The sequence below is a fragment of the Gadus macrocephalus genome, chromosome 9 (genome assembly GCF_031168955.1).
Source record: "Gadus macrocephalus chromosome 9, ASM3116895v1".
Lineage (NCBI taxonomy): Eukaryota > Metazoa > Chordata > Actinopteri > Gadiformes > Gadidae > Gadus > Gadus macrocephalus.
In genome coordinates this window covers 11,396,965-11,414,630 of record NC_082390.1, presented here as the reverse complement: position 1 = coordinate 11,414,630, position 17,666 = coordinate 11,396,965, and the positions used below count along the sequence as shown (strand labels likewise).

Below are 17,666 nucleotides of genomic sequence, written 5' to 3'. Positions count from 1 at the left end.
AGAGAGAGAGAGAGAGAGAGAGAGAGAGAGAGAGAGAGAGAGAGAGAGAGAGAGAGAGAGAGAGAGAGAGAGAGAGAGAGAGAGAGAGAGAGAGAGAGAGAGAGAGCGCATCTTGAGGTCTGTTTATAATGCTTATAGACTTGTTGTACCGTCTTATTATCCTTATATATTTTATTTATTTATTTGATATGTATATATATTTTGAATTTACCATTTTATATTTAGACCTTCTATATCTTTTACCGCCAATGTAAGCGTTTGTTTCCCATGCTAATAAAGCTTTTTGAATTAAATTTGAAAGAGAGCAAAAATAAACAAACGAATTAATATGATGATAAATTATATTAAATTGTAAGTCTACATCTATAGCTTTTGTTATCTATATTATTAGTTTCTTCTGACATCGTATGACCATCTGATGACAAATTATTTCGAACTCTATTTGAACAAATTTTTATTGGCAGTCGGAATCATATCGGTGGATCTTGCCACCATCTCCTGGTAAAACATTGTAGTGCAAGCTAATCTGTCCAGCACAGTCACTTGCTCTTCTGTCCCCGCTTAAACTGGCCACCAGTAATACGGTGACACTCTGAACAACATAGCCACATACTTGGTGGTAGATCTGTTTATAAGAATCCGGGCAGAGAACATTACGTGTGGTCTTCTAAATTTGTGTAGAGAAGACAACGGCGGTCCAGAACTGGTAAGTTACGAAACTGCTAGTGGGATGACATGAGGGAAGTAGCTTGCCGTTTTCCGTTTTAGCGTTTACTTCACTGCTCGGACGATGTTCACGCTAATAAAGAAACAGTGAACTGAGTTAATTTAAATTGCTTATTGACTTCTGTTCACGTAGGAATGGCAAACTGTATTAGCTTAGCATTATAGCTGTCACATTGAGCATCGTTTGGTATCGTCAATCGTTTGCTCCCGCTAACGAATAACTTTAAATGTGATAATAAAGTGACCGCATTAGTGGTTGATACAAGATGGCCCAGAGTTAAGTTGACTGTGAACTGAACTAGCATAATGCCGAATGAAGTGCCGCTAGGATGTAAGCTAGGTTGTCAGTTGTCTTCCACGTTGGCACGTTTTGTTGTTTACATTTAGGGAGGGCTACAAGACCTCTCCGGAAGCCTATTATTCTTGGAATTGTATCCACTAGTGGGAGATTTGCAAAGTTAGTTATTTGGAACAAATATAGCTTTAGTTTCCAAAACTTTACTGCAACGTTACGTTCGAAACTGTATCACAATTTGATGGCGTAAGACTGATTTCCCCAAATTCGGATCGTGTCAAACATTTATGCTTTTTTTTAATGCTTTTTTTGCTTGATGATTAATTGTGGTGTTATCGTCTCCCTCCCTCCGCTGCTCCTTGATCCCTGTTTCCCCCTGAATGCAGGTGACTTGTACAGTTATTTATTTTGCTGTACAATCACTGTGAATGTGGGTTGTGCTCTTGCACAGCTCTATATGTAAGGGTGTTTGGTTGTTCGTGGGTGTATGTATGTGTGTGTGCGTGGGTGTATGTGTTCCCCAACTCCACCATTATGTCTTCATATCCCTCCCTACTCCTGCCACCTCCAGTCCTCCTCCTTCTTTTCTTCTCCTTCCCGCTACTGATGCTTTTCCCAGAAACCTCCCTCTGCAAAGCAGTAGCCAGGAAGGAACCAAAATTGGGAAATTCTGTCACGCCAAACGAAGCAAACTGCAACGGTTCATGTAAGTGATCATGGTGAAATTTATTATGCAATTCTAGCTGTACAACAGGCTGTCTGGCTGTTGTTACTCAAATAAAAAAAACGAACTTTCTGTGATAAACAGGTTGACCACTGTTTGAATCACATTTTATTAAAACAAAAGGTTTTAGGTCAGTGAAGTTATTATGGGTCCCACCTTTATGTACAATGGAGGCCAAACAACAAAGTAGTTGTATCGGTGATGATTGTCAGTTTAATAGACAGATGATCTTGAAAAATATGCACTTTTTCATGGTTTAACAGAACCCACATTGTTTCGGTTTTCTTAAAGGAAAACAGCTGCAAGAACCGTTTGATTTCACATACCTGCACGTACAGAGAGCTTTGTTTGGATTGTAGTGACTGGGTTGTGGAAGATGAGAAAATAAGAGATATGGGGAGGTGTCTCAGTGTACTATACTTTTATGAAGAACCAGAGACATTTGTTTCGTTGGTGTTTTCCTCTTAATCACATTGCCCAGTGGTGGAGGTATCATTTCAAGTGTGTGTGTGTGTGTGTGTGTGTGTGTGTGTGTGTGTGTGTGTGTGTGTGTGTGTGTGTGTGTGTGTGTGTGTGTGTGTGTGTGTGTGTGTGTGTGTGTGTGTGTGTGTGTGTGTGTGTGTGAGAAAACACAATACCATTGCAGGTAACATTCCAGTATGCAGCAAGCATTTTTTGTACTTTTTTTTTACACATATTGGATGACTTACAAATGAGTTGAACTTAGGCTGAGAGAAAGGCAGAGGAAGGCAATTGTGTAAGAGATTCTATTCTACATTGGTGTTGGAACAACTAGCAGCAAGAGAAAATGATGCAGACTCCAGGTGTTTAGACTAAATCATAAAAGACAAGAGCATGAGTTGTGATATCATTTTATGAACAACACAATCCATTTTTATAGTGCTGTTATCATAGTGTTATGGAAAGGATGAGAGGGGTTGCTTGTCATTTGATTGGGCTCAATGGTGCCTCAAAGCAAAAAGAGGCTGCCTCCAAATAGAACTGGGGACTTTCTCCTACTTTCAAATGCATTCATGTAAGAAAACTGAGCAGGGTCTATTGTGTCTCTCCATTTAAGTTCATTGAGAGTGCATATTTGCCAGATTTGCTGTGCCACATAATTAATAATGTAACTAGTTTTTTTTCAAACTAGTCTTAACTAATATAGTGGTGACATGAGTTAATTGTAATTTATTTAAAATGTATCCTAATTAAATTGATTATGTTTTTATCATTTCAGAATGCCATTTAATTAGAGTTAAAGAACACAAAACTGCGTTCTGAGTTCTATTATAAATGAATTATCATTGTGCTCTGCACATCCATACTCCTTCAATGCTTCAACAATTTACATTACCTTTTAACAAAGGTAATGATGCATTATTCTAATGCCAACATTTTATTGTTCTCTGTTCAGGTGAGGAGGCTCTCCCCAACAACAGCACAAAACAAGCCAGCGGTTTCTCTAATTCCAGCTCTAGCAACTCCTCTTCAAGAGTAACAGATGGACTTAACGTGTCAGAGCCCAATGACCAAACGTCTTTGAAACAAGGAACCATCCTCTCCCAAGGAGAGGATGTCATCTCTCTGCGCAACAATCACACAGTCTTCAACCATCCATCGAATGGCACTAAATTACTAGACAAAACACTAAACCAACCACCAAACCCATCAACAGAAGTAAGGCCCCTCAGTGTTGCTCCACAACCGATTGACCCCCCAAAAGAATCTACAACGTCTGTGTCATCACCCAAACCAGCCACCAAACTAGTTGCTCATATTACCCAAACAACTGAATCTATAGTGAAACACCTGCTGGACCAAGCCTCCACATCGCCTTCCCCGATTCCCAGGTCCAATTTGTCGACCGATTCTCTCCATCTTTCAAATGGCCCTGACTATGCAGGTGGTCCTATTCCAGAAGACGCTAGCAATAAATCTAGTACCACCACTGCGACTGTCACTTCTAGGCCAGCCGTACCTGTAGCGCCCACCAACCCTGCTGAATCGAGCACCATGCCCACTGCATTAACACTTAGCCCAACCACATCAGCCCCAACAGCAGCGCAAGCACAGACAACAACAACCACTACGCCATCTACCACAACGACAACCATGACTTCCACAGGGGAGAAGAACCCCCAGCCACCAGCCTCACCATCTCCTCCTTCAGCCCTAAAACCCAAGACCTCAGTGACTACCGGTGCCCCTGTTGAGTTGTCTACTTCCACTACTTCTACTACTACTTTTACTTCTACTACTACTGCTGCTGCTCGTAGTGATGTTAGTACCATCTCGACTGCAATTATTTTCCATCTGGCAGACACTGCTTCTTTACTGGCCGTCTTGCTGTTCGGCCTGCTCTTCTTTGTAGTCACAGTAGCGTTGTTTGTGGTGCAGGCCTTTGAGAGCTACCGCAGGAAGGACTACACACAGGTGGACTACCTGATCAACGGCATGTACACTGACTCCGGTGTGTGAGGACGGGGAATGGGGTGATGCTACTAGGAGCTGAAGAGGGCTGAGAGAGCTTCAGCAAGGAAGAGCTGGCTAAGGTTTCCTCAGGAACTGGGTTCATTGTCTTCCTACCCCAGACTTACAAGGCATATACATGATATGAGTGCATTGTGGATCCCTTTCCATTTTTCTTTCCCGAAGATCACACGCATCGAATACATTTGAGAGTTAGCAGCATTGATAACAGTAGGGTTTTTGGGGGGTGACCTCTATGTTACAACAAGGAAGAAGTAACTGAGGGTAATGGTAATTAAATTGTTTTGGACAAGTGCAGACAATAGTCAATGTAGTAACTGGTGCCTTGATACACAGGTTTGGATTTGGCCTGTGTGAAGGTTTTAAGTGCTGAACCGCAAAAAAGACCTTGCATACGACACACCATACAAATTGTTTATGTACAAATTAATTTTGTTTACATTGATTATACATTTGCTTCAATTGTTTTCTATTTTTATGGGATGGATATTGAAGGTTGGTGGTGACTTAAACCCTGATGTAATCGTTGTTTGGTAGAGGATACAATTTGAAATGTGTCTTTCAACCACACAACCAGCTGCAGAAAATGTACATCGTAAAAATTATTAAGTATAAGGAATTATTGGCACTTCTGCAATGATTCAAGATAGAAAAAAAAATAGAGAACTGCAAGTATTTTTCCGAGAAGGATGTTTGAGCCTTAAAAGGTATTGATGCCAACTGAGGAAATAGTTAGTTTTTCCGTCTCTCTTGCACACCAGCAGTGTATGTGTGCGCCTTGTGTTCTTCACACTTCTTTAAGGCCTATGTCTGGTCTGGATGGAGACGGGCCAGAGAGGGATGGACCACCATGTGGAAGATTGTGTCGGTTGATTAAGTTTAAGGGGCTTATGCAAATGTAACCTCTCGCCATTTATTTTTTGCATCCGTCTGTTCATTTCAAATTGATTCCCTCCAGAGTCTTCCATTCTGTCGTTTGGTCTGCTTTTGCTATTCAATGTATCTCCATATATCAGAGTGTAACATTTGAACCACTTTATTTTTGATAATGCACTAAAGCTATATTTACCGGAATTCATAATTATGTATTGTGGACATGTACACCAACATTTCTGACTGGGTTTTGTAATTCATTGAACATTAAGCAAAGGCTTTTCCTTTAACCATTTCAAATATTGCATTCCAGCCTGGACTATGTTTATAATATGCACCAAAGGAAATTTACATTATAGAGCAAGCTTAACTATTGTTATTTTCAGGAACTTTGTAAATGAATGTAGCTTGTGTAATGCTGACGATGTCTCCAGCTCTGACTGAAATCCCTTTGTTTACATTTTTCTTTTGTTGTGTAATTTTACACATTCAATATTCACTTTTTATTTGCCTTGGGTTATTGTATCCATCAAAAACAGTTCCCAAAACCAGAAAACACAAACCGAATCATTAAGTGCGTTTGATTCTCTCTGATTCCAAGATGAATAAAATGCCCTTTCATCTTCTCATTGATATACCGTGCACTTAAGTCTTCCACATGGGCCATCGCCAAAGTTTGGCTGAAGCAGATCATTGTGGAGCCAGAGGAATAACAGCCATCATTCATTAGTGTTATGGATTCTTGAGTATTTGTATGTCTCGCAATACAGAAAAGTGAGTTTGGTGTCTGAGTGATTGTCTGTTTCTGATCAACTGGTGTTTGATATTCTGCATGTACCATGTAAGAACATTGATATACTGGGGTGAAGGCTGAGTATGTGTATGTGAAAGTATGTTTATGTGGGTTGTTCAAGTTTAGTTTGCAACTATTGATACTGCTCGGAAAAAAAGGTCACTATATTTCTGCGTGTGTCAAGTGTGACAAGTTTTCAGACATTACAAATCAGGTGTGACTTATTCTGCCTGTCATCTGCCAAAATGTGTATTTGCTAGGATTTTGACTTTGTTAATATTACTTGGAACTCACATTCTAAGATTTGCTCATGTTCGCAAATGTAAATGTCCAATATCATAGAAATAACACTGGCTCATGTGTTCACTATTGAATTATGTTTCAAGGCCCAGTTAGATCCTTGAAGTCCTAATATTTCCATAAAAACTTTGACATTGTGTTAATGCACTATTGAAAGATGTTTATTTGCCAAAAAATAAATTATGAGAATCCTGTCTTATTGTGATATTTCATTACATTAGACATGCGCTCCTGTGTAATTGCACCATTGACTGATGTTTCTGATTTATTTTGTCTATTTTGGCCAGATGCTTTCTCCGAAAATGTGGCTTTTATAGTTACGCATATCATTTTAGTTGCAGCTAATTTTTAAGGATTCTTTAAGGATTTTATTGGAAGTATGTCTTTGGCTTGATAGTTTGAGATGCTTGTTGCTAATATTGACACAAGGTGGCATGGCGAATGCCAAGAAAAAATCTTCATCGGCACACCTTCAGGAAGAAAGACCAACTATTATTAGCACTATTTATTCTTCCTGGCATCTGCCAAATCACCTCACAAGTCCTATTGGACACATGACTGTCTACTTGACTAATCCCAGAAGATGGTGATATACTGTCAGATGTATAGTTAAAGAGAGGTATTATGTCGTACCCGCACACCTCTTCCCAAGTTTTATATACTTCTTTGCATAGACCATGTCAACATTGTAACCACTAATGTGGTTGCAAGTAATAGAAACCATATATCTATCAATTTATTATCTAGAACTAAAAAAGCGCTGGCCTCACACAAACCCACACACAGATAGACACACACACACACACACACACACACACACACACACACACACACACACACACACACACACACACACACACACACACACACACACAAAGACACACACAGATTGTGATGATCAGGTATTATCAGATAATTACAGAGGCTATCAAAAGTCATCATTGATGCTGAGGTAGGAAATGGCATGAGGTCATTTGAAGGGTGGAGTTTCTTTAACCACTAGTTGGCGCCAAAAGGGACAAAACATTTAAAATAGGTGGTAAAAATACAGGACAGATTATCCTCTTTGATCTTAATAATAATAATCCTTATTATTATTATTATTATTAGTAGTAGCTTTATATTTTTTATAATAATCATCATCATCATGCAGGTTCAATTGCATAGTCCTATATATTTTATTGCTAATGTCATGTCCATTGGGATCGACATAAAAAAAATATAATTAATGTTACTGAGTAACATTAATTTTGTTTGGTGACAATCATTTCAACCTCAAATGTTTGGTGATAAAAGTCTATGAATGGAGATATTTAGATTACCTTAATAAAAAAAAAAACGATTGTACTGAAGACAACAGAGGATCATTTTCCATTTACTTGATTAACATAGCCTATGTTAGTAACTTGTTGTTACTAGTAAAAATGGAACTCTCAATTGTAATAATGATGTATCTTCTGTCTTGAATAAAAACCTTAACCAACTTAAGTGTAATTCTTCCACTGAGTAAAGCTTCTGGACTTGGGATAGGGCGAATAAAGTTTGGGGCCGAAGCTAAAATGGCTTGCCATAGACGTCAGTTCCGCCTGCCGTTATGTAGTACGCTGGGTCGTCGCTCAGCCTGGAGTACGAAGTAGCGCGAGTCGGCGGAACAAAAAGTATCGCTGGGATTCTTACAATAAAACTTTGGAGAAGCATTCACAGAGGAGTGGACTACTATACACCTTTCTCAAGGAGTAGACCACGCTCATTATGGAGTCCCAAATATGGATTTAAGGTGGAGACGACTTGCAATGGGAATTTTACTCAAGGAATTGGTGTTGCTTTGGAGTTGCTTGGTGTGGATAGTTCACGGTAGGTTGACTTGTTTGTTCGGGCACCCTTCGAAGGTAGCCACACGATGGTAACTGAACATGGAGCCCTCGGAGAAACTTGGAAGTAGTGCTGGGATTTTGTGCGGATAATAACCTTTTTGTTAACCTACCTACCTGCAAAGATAAAAAACGGTGTTGTGAAACGTTATAATGTTATTATAACCAGTTTACGACGCGAGTTATTGTACATTGCCCAGATATTTGGAGAGTCGAAAGGTTTTAGATTCCTCCGGCTCAGTTCTGCAACTCGAAGAACTGTCTAGGAAAGTGTGTGACGTGTGCGACATTTAATAACAAGTTACATCTTGGGTTCTTTTTTTAAAAAGTACTTTTATTTACCGCCAACATACATTGTCAATAGGATTGTATGGCGAGCATCAACTAACTATTTGGCCAGTCGGGGCATTTCGCTCGGGCCTTAGTATCTTTAATAATCTCGCGGTCGGTGTCGGGTGTCAAACAAGACTTAAACCACAGTAAAATGTGTATATATGCATTTAAGACACGTTGTTGGTAGATTCATAACATATCTCCATATTCATAACATATTCCCACATTCCCTTACATTTGCTTATGTATCTTTCACTATATTTCAAAAACTTTTCATAAACGGGTCTAGTCTGCGACCTTCGAGCAATACATCCCAAAATCTGGGCTACCCTTTGGTGTTGTGATTCTATGATTTGGATTTCGTTTATCTGAGTGGATTAAAGCCGTTTCCCAGCATGTCTGAGAGATGGATGAAATTATTATGCTTTGAATTTATTTTTACTAAACTGCAGCCATACTGCCAGAGCGCAGGAGATACTGCACTCTTCCAGGGCTTTTAATTTGTGGTAGACCATGTCTCAAAAATATAGCAATATTTTATTAGAACAAACAACTAGCATACATTTTACTGATTGGTCGGGGCAGTTTTGCATAACTCTTTGAAGCAGCTTTACACACGACTCCGATTTAAAATATGCTTAAAAATCACACTGGGCTTGAGAGCTCATTTTGGATTCACCAGCAATATAATTGATCAGGCTGTAATATTTCACAGCATACATTTTCACTGTCCACTGCGTCCTAATAATTTAATTTATCAGTGACATTTCTTTATTACATTAACAAAAAAACGTTGAAAAGCAGAAACCTTTATAGTTCATACCTCACAGCTGCAGAGTACACACACACACACACACACACACACACACACACACACACACACACACACACACACACACACACACACACACACACACACACACACACACACACACACACACACACACACACACACACACACACACCTCACAGACATACCTTTGTGTTTAATCAAGGAGCAACATCAACTTAAGACTATACGAGAGTTAATAAAGTGACAATAGACTTGCACTAAAATGTTAGATAAAGAATATAGGGCTACAATTAGAAATAGCTCAATATTCCCTCCAGATCAGGAGGATATGTGATTATGTGGTATGGTTCTGCCTTTCAAAATACATAGCTTTCCAAATGTGTGTTTATCGCCTAGCCTGAACAATGTACAATTTAAAACGCATGCAATTTTATTTAGCAATAAGATCATTTCACTCACGGGACACAGCAAACTAGAGTGAAGCCTATTTTACAAGCTATCAAGGCGAACAAATCAAGTATGATGGGATGAGTGTTGGGGATGGACATTAATTTGCTGTTATGGTCAGAGGCGAATAACTGACATAGTCCCTCATAGTCCATAGTCCAGTAAGTTTTACATTTGATGTTCTAAGAATGTTGGGAGAAGGGATCACACATTGCACCTCATGAAAATATTCGGCACACTTCACACATGATGTCGAAAGCAGTGGAGTAGTGTAACGTCTACTCAAGCAGACCAAGCAAACATCACATCTCTTTGTGAAAATGTGTGTGTGTGTGTGTGTGTGTGTGTGTGTGTGTGCGTGTGCGCGCGCGCGCGGGTGTTGAAGTACTGGCCAAGCACGGATTGAATCAGCCAAAGCCTGATATTCTGTGAGTGTACATATATCAAGAAGTATACTTGATACTTGCAGCAAACATAAAAATGGCATTATGAGAGGCTCCACCTGGTTCCTTTGGTACCGAAACACCTGCCAAGCGATTACCTGAAGTTGTGAACACTTTCGGCACAAGTTGCACTTCCCGTTCTATTCACAGAACGTGAATGACTACGCTAGATCAGTGATCTTGAACGCATCCTGCTACAAAGGCTTGATATTTGTTTAATTTGTCAACTCTTGTTTGATCACTCTCTATGCACCTCACAGGTGGAAACATGCAAACAAACAAAATGATTTCCCTTATTACATGACTCAACACGGTCAGATCCCCCGGGTTGGATCCGCAAATATCATTGAAGCCAGAGCGCCACAGTGTCCGAAATACTGTGAATTACCTTGCGGGAACAATTAACAATATATTATAAACAATGGGTGGGTTATGTCAAATTGCCTACCCTTAGGCTTACAGGCTGGGATTAATGTTGTAAAATGAAATGTGTGTCAGGTGGAGTGGGGTCGTATGCTTAAGATATCATCAAGTATATATTCTGCTTTGTCTCTGTTTTGTGCTGGTGTGGAACAGAAACACTGTGCTGCTGTTTGGATACCATGTAGTCAGAGCACAAGGATGAGGGAAGGAATAAAACGGAAAGAAAGAAAGGAAAGAAAGGGAGATTGTTGTACTTACTGGGAAAGAAGAAGAGAGAAAAATTGTAAGGAGGTTGATTTCAATGGAATGAGAGTAGAAGGAATTAAAAGATATAAAGAAATGAGTGTGGAAGATGGAAAGTTTGGCATATGGAGCAGGGCATGGGAAGGCAAGAAAGAAGAGGAAGTTAGTTCTAATCTAGACCACCTTATTTCTCCAAGTCCACTCATGCATACTGGCTAATTGCATTTCTATGTGCGGCGTGCGTGCCATGCACATTCTTCTTGTCCCAACTGGGGAGGTGAAGAGAAAATCTCTTCCTCCCTCCACATATTACCGGGAGGTTTCCAGGTTAGGCTTCTGCAAAGTACGACCACATATGTGTTGCTGTGCTTCTGTGTGTATGTCTGTGTGGTGGGGACATTAAACCCCGGTTTTTGTGTCACACTCCCATTGTCCCTTCTTGTATCCTTCTTGCACCCAGATGGTAAACCCCTTAAAATCCCTTAAGAATCCCTTGAACTCCTCCGCTGCTCATACACACGTGCATACACACACGCTTAAAAGGTGGGTTGATTTTCTTCTTTGTTTTATGGGTGTCAGGCATTTTGGCCCTCATTTATAATTTTTTGTGGAAAATCTACGATGAAATTCACATTGGGCCTACATACGGCCTCCAGGTGTGGGACACAACATTCTTGTATTCCCGACCCTTATCTTGGAGCACAGAGAGCCTAACTGCACTACACATGATCTGTCATTTTCCACCCGAGTATAATATGCACTTAATAAAAGAATTGACCCCATATGAGATCACACTATCCCACATATTAGGCCTTTAAAATATGACAGAATTATGACTTTTTGCTGTTGTGAGCATAAAAAAAATCCTCACCTACAGCACTCACTGTCTTAATGACAACTGTATACATTTTTCTGTATGTTCACGACTGTGAGGTGAAGCAGGGTGAGGTGACGTTTATTTCACTCTTACCATACAATGTCTGAAATTCTGGATCATAAATATGTGGACAAAATGCATTTTGTCCACATATGCCCACGAGCAAAAGCTCAAGAAAGTTGAAAAGTTATGAAAGCGACCATGATGGCTCTGTGAGTGTACGGTTACACTGGTCACAAATAGCCCATTTGCTTCCCAGTAGGTTATTGTAGAAAGACAACTCTACAAAATATGCAAGCGATTTTCATTCTTTAATTTATTGATCGGACCCAGCTATGACCACAGACGTGCGTTGGCAGGCAGTGTGTCTTTGGGCCGAGGGTATTAAGAGTTGGCTCGGAGATGTGCCAAAATGTGTGCCAAGCTCACCACCGTGCCAGCCGGGCCTTCGCCACAAGGCTTCACCACAGGCCGCGTGTCAGTAGCTGGGGCTGCAGCCGCCTGCTTCCGACAGCTATTCTTATTATTCTTAAAGAGGGATCGATGTCAAGTCACACACACGGTGTCATTTACAGGTACTGCTGGTTGTATAAAAAGTTTTTTTTATATTGTTGTTGTGAATCTGAGATGATGTTAGATGTTGTAGAGTGGAAAAGCGACATAGTTGCAGATTTAAAATTAAGATGTGTAAGATAATTTACTAATATATATTTTTTTCTTTTTTAAGTGAACTGATTTAGATATATCTGTATTCCATATCCTTTTACATTTCTGTTTCAAAAGTTTTTGTCTGTTCTAGGGTAAAATCCTGTGTTTATTTATTGTGATAGTAATGGCACACTTGCCTTCCCTACACTATGGCCCCAGTTGTGCTAAACAATAACTTTCTGCATCTATAAGGAAGCAAACGACAAAAGAAGGGAAAAACCGGGATAAATCTAGGTAGATTTGAGAGGTATTAAGAACTGTCACAGCTTTTGACACGGCTCTGTCTGGGGGTTTGGCTTCGGTTGCTGGTTGTTAATGATGGCAAACACAATGAGTGGGAAGGGCCCTGACAAGACAAAAGGTGTTCGCAATGTTGTTGTTGTATTTTCAATTCTGCAGAGTAAATGTTAGCAACAGACAGAGGCACAGATTTAACACACGTCACGAGTTTACTTTTATTGAAAACTAGAGTAGAGAATAGAATAATCAGCAATGGCCAATCATATTGAGTGTGCCTTAAACCACACAAATTACATAATAACATAAGCTGTACTAGAAAGGAAGTTAATAGTGATCACAGCACTCACACTCCCTTTCTCTGAACTCATCCCTTTGTCTTGCTAACACATCAGAAGTAGAACAGTGGATGCAGTTGAAGTAGGAGAGATATAACATACACGGGGCAAGAAATGAGGTCCTCTAGTTCTTAATGTTATATGATCATTCTGTGACATTATATTGACCATCCATTTTGGGCAGTATATTGCCCAGTAGCACTTCAAGGAGCTCAACCTGACCAAAAGGTTCCCCCCCGTCTGCTGTCTCCCCAGGCTCGCCTCTCCTGCTGTTTGCCAACCGCCGCGACGTGCGTCTGGTGGACGCGCAGGGCGTGAGGGGCGAGTCGGCGGTGGTGGTGGGCGACCTCGAGGACGCGGCGGCGGTGGACTTCCTGTACTCCGAGGGCCTGATCTTCTGGACCGACGTCAGCGAGGAGGCCATCAAACAGACCCACTGGAACCAATCGACCAACTGTAAGGCCGCCCCACTTATCCCGATTTATTCACTCCGTAAGGATGTCTCTTCTAATTCAAGCATCTTTACTTATTCACTCTGTAAGGCTGCTCCACTATTCATCTTCACTAAGTCACTCTGTAAGGTTGCTCCACTTAATCATTAATTTTCACTTATTCAGTCTGTAAGGCGAATGTAGCCCCCTCCTCACTTATTCAGTCTGTAAGGCACACTGTAGCCCCCTCCTCACTTATTCACTCTGTAAGGCACACTGTAGCCCCCTCCTCACTTATTCAGTCTGGAAGGCACACTGTAGCCCCCTCCTCACTTATTCACTCTGTAAGGCACACTGTAGCCCCCTCCTCACTTATTCACTCTGTAAGGCACACTGTAGCCCCCTCCTCACTTATTCAGTCTGGAAGGCACACTGTAGCCCCCTCCTCACTTATTCAGTCTGGAAGGCACACTGTAGCCCCCTCCTCACTTATTCACTCTGTAAAGCTGCTCCACCTCCATCTTCACTTATTCACTCTGTGAGGCTGCTCCAGACCCCTCCTACCTTATTCACTCTGTGAGGCTGCTCCAGACCCCTCCTACCTTATTCACTCTGTGAGGCTGCTCCAGACCCCTCCTACCTTATTCACTCTGTGAGGCTGCTCCAGACCCCTCCTAACTTATTCACTCTGTGAGGCTGCTCCACCTCCATCTTCCCTTCACTATTTTATTGGTAACAGAGGTTTTAGAGAAGCAAGGAGATTTGTTACAATAGTCAAATCACCCAGACTGGTATGTTATTTTAACTACAGACAGACACTTAATCATAAATAGTTCAATCATTATATGCTGTTGATAACTGTTAATGTTAAATCATATAGCTGGCCATGTACCTATTTGCATTTCTCAGATAATGTATCAAAAGGTGAATGGTTCCCATTCAACACACATCCAGTTTCTTTTTGTTGTATTATAGACTGGTGCAAACTGTGTGTTTGCTCACCGGACCAGATCAAAGTGTGATGGTTGTGCACAACTCTGACACAACCTTTACATTTTCTTGTACGCCAAAGTAAATATCGGAAAAGAACAATGAATGTTTGGTCCGGACCTTTCAATATACTATTTATGTGAACATTTGAATAACTTCGCTACAAGCTTATTGTTCCGCCGTGCAGTGTGGGAACGTATATTATATCAACCTTCTTTTTATTTTGCTATGAAGTTTATCAAAGATAAATTTTTATAATCAAACGTGGCATCCTAAGATATAATTTAGGGTAATAACTGTGAGTCTATATATTTTGCATTAGTTATGGCCTAGAGTATTATTAAACATAATTAAATCTACTGGTTGATTCAAGGTTGATACATCAGAGTCCCTGCTGTGTTAGCGCTGCATACAGGCACATTGGGCCAGCTGATTACTCTCATCAGACTGTAGCTTTGGTCTGTGCCTGTAATAAAATCTAAATGGCTGGTTTAAGAGCTTTCCGAATGCAGGATCTTCGCCTTGCAAATTCCTTTGATGTGTTTAACAATGGCACACATGCAGCTGTTTGCCTTGATTGTTCCTGTGTTCACTCTCACTGCCCCATGTGTTAATCTGGTCTCTCTTTCACTCTCACTGCCCCACGTGTTCATCTGGTCTCTCTTTCACTCTCACTGCCCCACGTGTTCATCTGGTCTCTCTTTCTGTCTCACTGCACCAAGTGTTCATCTGGTCTCTCTTTCACTCTCACTGCCTCACATTTTCATCTGGTCTCTCTTTCTGTCTCACTGCCCCGTGTGTTCATCTGGTCTCTCTTTCACTCTCACTGCCTCACATTTTCATCTGGTCTCTTTTTCACTCTCACTGCTGCAAGTGTTCATCTGGTCTCTCTTTCACTCTCACTGCCCCACATGTTCATCTGGTCTCTCTTTTCTCCCTGAAGCGTTTAAAGAAGCACTCGGGACAGGCCAGACTGCTGTTGTATCAGGATTGGATAGTCCGGACGGCCTGGCGTGTGATTGGCTGGGCAGGAAGCTTTATTGGACGGACTCAGAAACCAATCGGATTGAAGTGGCCAATCTGGATGGAAGTTCCAGGAAAGTCCTGTTTTGGCAAGACCTGGACCAGCCGAGGGCCATAGCTCTGAACCCAGCCCATCGGTAAACAGGAACTCGTTGACATGTCTGCGTGCTCTCTCCACCATGGTCCTTCTTTCTTCCATGAAATTATTACAAATAATCCATAGCAATGGAACAAACACATGCCAAATGATAGAAATTAGGTAAAAGGGGTGTAAGAATTTGCGACCTCAGAATATTCCTTAGCTCCAGCTCCAGTCACAGCAGATCGATCTATTGTTGCGTTAGGCCAGAAGGTTGGTAAATAAACTAGAGGAATGTCATATATTTACCATCCTTTGACCTTTAAAAGCCAATAAAAGTTGTGCGTGTTTCTTGGAAATTCTGCCACTGATTAACAGCTGCATAAAACACTCACAGGTTGTGAGCTCACGTTGAACTGTTATTAGCTTATTAAGGCCTTAGGTTTTGCAATTGTTGTTTCAACCACACTTGCCACACTCATGCAAGCACACACACACACACACACACACACACACACACACACACACACACACACACACACACACACACACACACACACACACACAGACACAGACACAGACACACACACACACACACACACACACACACACACACACACACACACACACACACACACACACACACACATTTGTACTTCAAGCAGTCTCGTAAACTTGGATTACTTATTTTATGTATTCCCTTAACCTGTATTGAAGGTTAACCCCTTTAAAGAAGGATAAAGAAAAACAATCTCCTTAAGTGCAATCTCATTTCATAATATATTTGACGCACACAATATATTTCAGAAATGTGCTTTCCAAACATTCCATGGATGTTAAGAAGATGTCTCTTATGTGTTTCAGCTCAATGTACTGGACGGACTGGGGGGAGGACCCCAGGATCGAGAGGGCAGGGATGGATGGCAGCAACAGGTACTGGGATCAAGACCTGACTGGAGAAACCAGTTGTTGGGACTGGTTTGTTGTTGGGAGTTTTTTCTTCTGGCCAGGACTCCCTGCTCATGCCACCATGTGCTGGTGGCATGGTGGTCAATTAATGCTTTAGAAACTGACACTCTGCTTGGATTGTTTTGTTCTTCCTTCCTCAGGGAAGTGATTGTGGTGAGAGAGATATACTGGCCCAATGGGCTGACCATTGACTTGGTGGAGCAGAAGCTGTATTGGGCCGATGCAAAGCTCAGCTTCATCCACAAAGCTAACCTAGATGGATCTGCACGGTACGATTCTCTCTGCTGCTCTGTTTCTGACATGAAATGTGCGCCTTCTGATGGGGATCCAACATGGGTTGTTCTCGTAGTTCTCAAGTTCTCAGGTTCTTCGGAAAACAAGATATAAGAGTCATAGGTATTTAGCAAAAAGCAAAGCTATTCTTTCATTTGAAATAAGAAAAATATACACACACACGCATGCAAACACATACACAAATGTTCACTAAATCGGTAGTGTGAGTCTGACATTACGACGGAAAGAGAGAGATGGTGGTGGGGGTAGCTATCCAAACCAAAAACATATGGAGGCCCCAATCATAACATACGCTGGCCCATTGCACAGCCCCTTACCATTTCTATCTCTCTCTCACTTCCAAATTAGTCTTTGGAAGTGAGCTTTTCAGCCCTATTTTCAAGAGTTACAACATGTCTCTATAGTTGTTTTGAAAAGCAGTTAGCAGACATGCCAGGGAGCCACTGGTCAAGGTTCACTGGGATCACTTTGGACCCACCCTTCTTTTTTTTACCTTTCCTTTTGGTGTATTTAAACGTTTAAATGTAAGATGTTTTCAAATTAAGTACATGGCAAATAGGCTGAACGATAGTAACATAATAACCACCATCATTGTGGAGAATTCTGCAATAAATCGACAGAAATTGTAAAAGTATATAGAATTGATGGTACACACATATACAAACCCAGAACATGCTGCCAGACAGTTCAGAGAAGACATACATCCATGTTGACTGCAGTTCTGTATTTTTCAAAAGGCATCAAGTACAACAAAGAATAAAAGACAGTAAAATGAAAGAACACAAATAACCATTCATCTTGACCTGTATTTGCATGCGCATAGGCATTGCAAATACTGGTTGTGTTGTTGAAAGTTACCGAGGTACTATCAAAGGTCAAGTAAATATCAGGTAATCTGGGGACATTCCACATCATGTGTATGACTGTGTGCACCCCCCCCCCCCCCCCCCCCCCCCCATGCAG

At 41.0% G+C, this 17,666-nt stretch overlaps 2 protein-coding genes across 2 annotated transcripts in view; both read left to right on the top strand.

Moving 5' to 3' along the window:
* Window positions 1-467: 467 nt before the first annotated feature.
* wu:fa25f02 (uncharacterized protein C11orf24 homolog) lies at window positions 468-6,398 on the top strand. The gene is made up of 3 exons (XM_060060790.1): window positions 468-706; window positions 1,408-1,727; window positions 3,163-6,398. The coding sequence occupies exons 2-3, from the start codon at window positions 1,556-1,558 to the stop codon at window positions 4,224-4,226; spliced, it is 1,236 nt and encodes a 411-aa protein (XP_059916773.1). The 5' UTR covers window positions 468-706; window positions 1,408-1,555; the 3' UTR covers window positions 4,227-6,398.
* A 1,388-nt stretch (window positions 6,399-7,786) lies between these two features.
* The window catches only part of lrp5 (low density lipoprotein receptor-related protein 5), a 37,670-nt gene continuing 27,790 nt past the window's right edge, over window positions 7,787-17,666 (top strand). Inside the window, exons 1-5 of the mRNA XM_060060742.1 lie at window positions 7,787-8,058; window positions 13,173-13,373; window positions 15,282-15,498; window positions 16,305-16,373; window positions 16,550-16,678. Of these exons, the coding sequence (XP_059916725.1) occupies window positions 7,971-8,058; window positions 13,173-13,373; window positions 15,282-15,498; window positions 16,305-16,373; window positions 16,550-16,678 (704 nt within the window). The 5' untranslated portion in view covers window positions 7,787-7,970. The remainder of the gene's footprint in view (window positions 8,059-13,172; window positions 13,374-15,281; window positions 15,499-16,304; window positions 16,374-16,549; window positions 16,679-17,666) is intronic.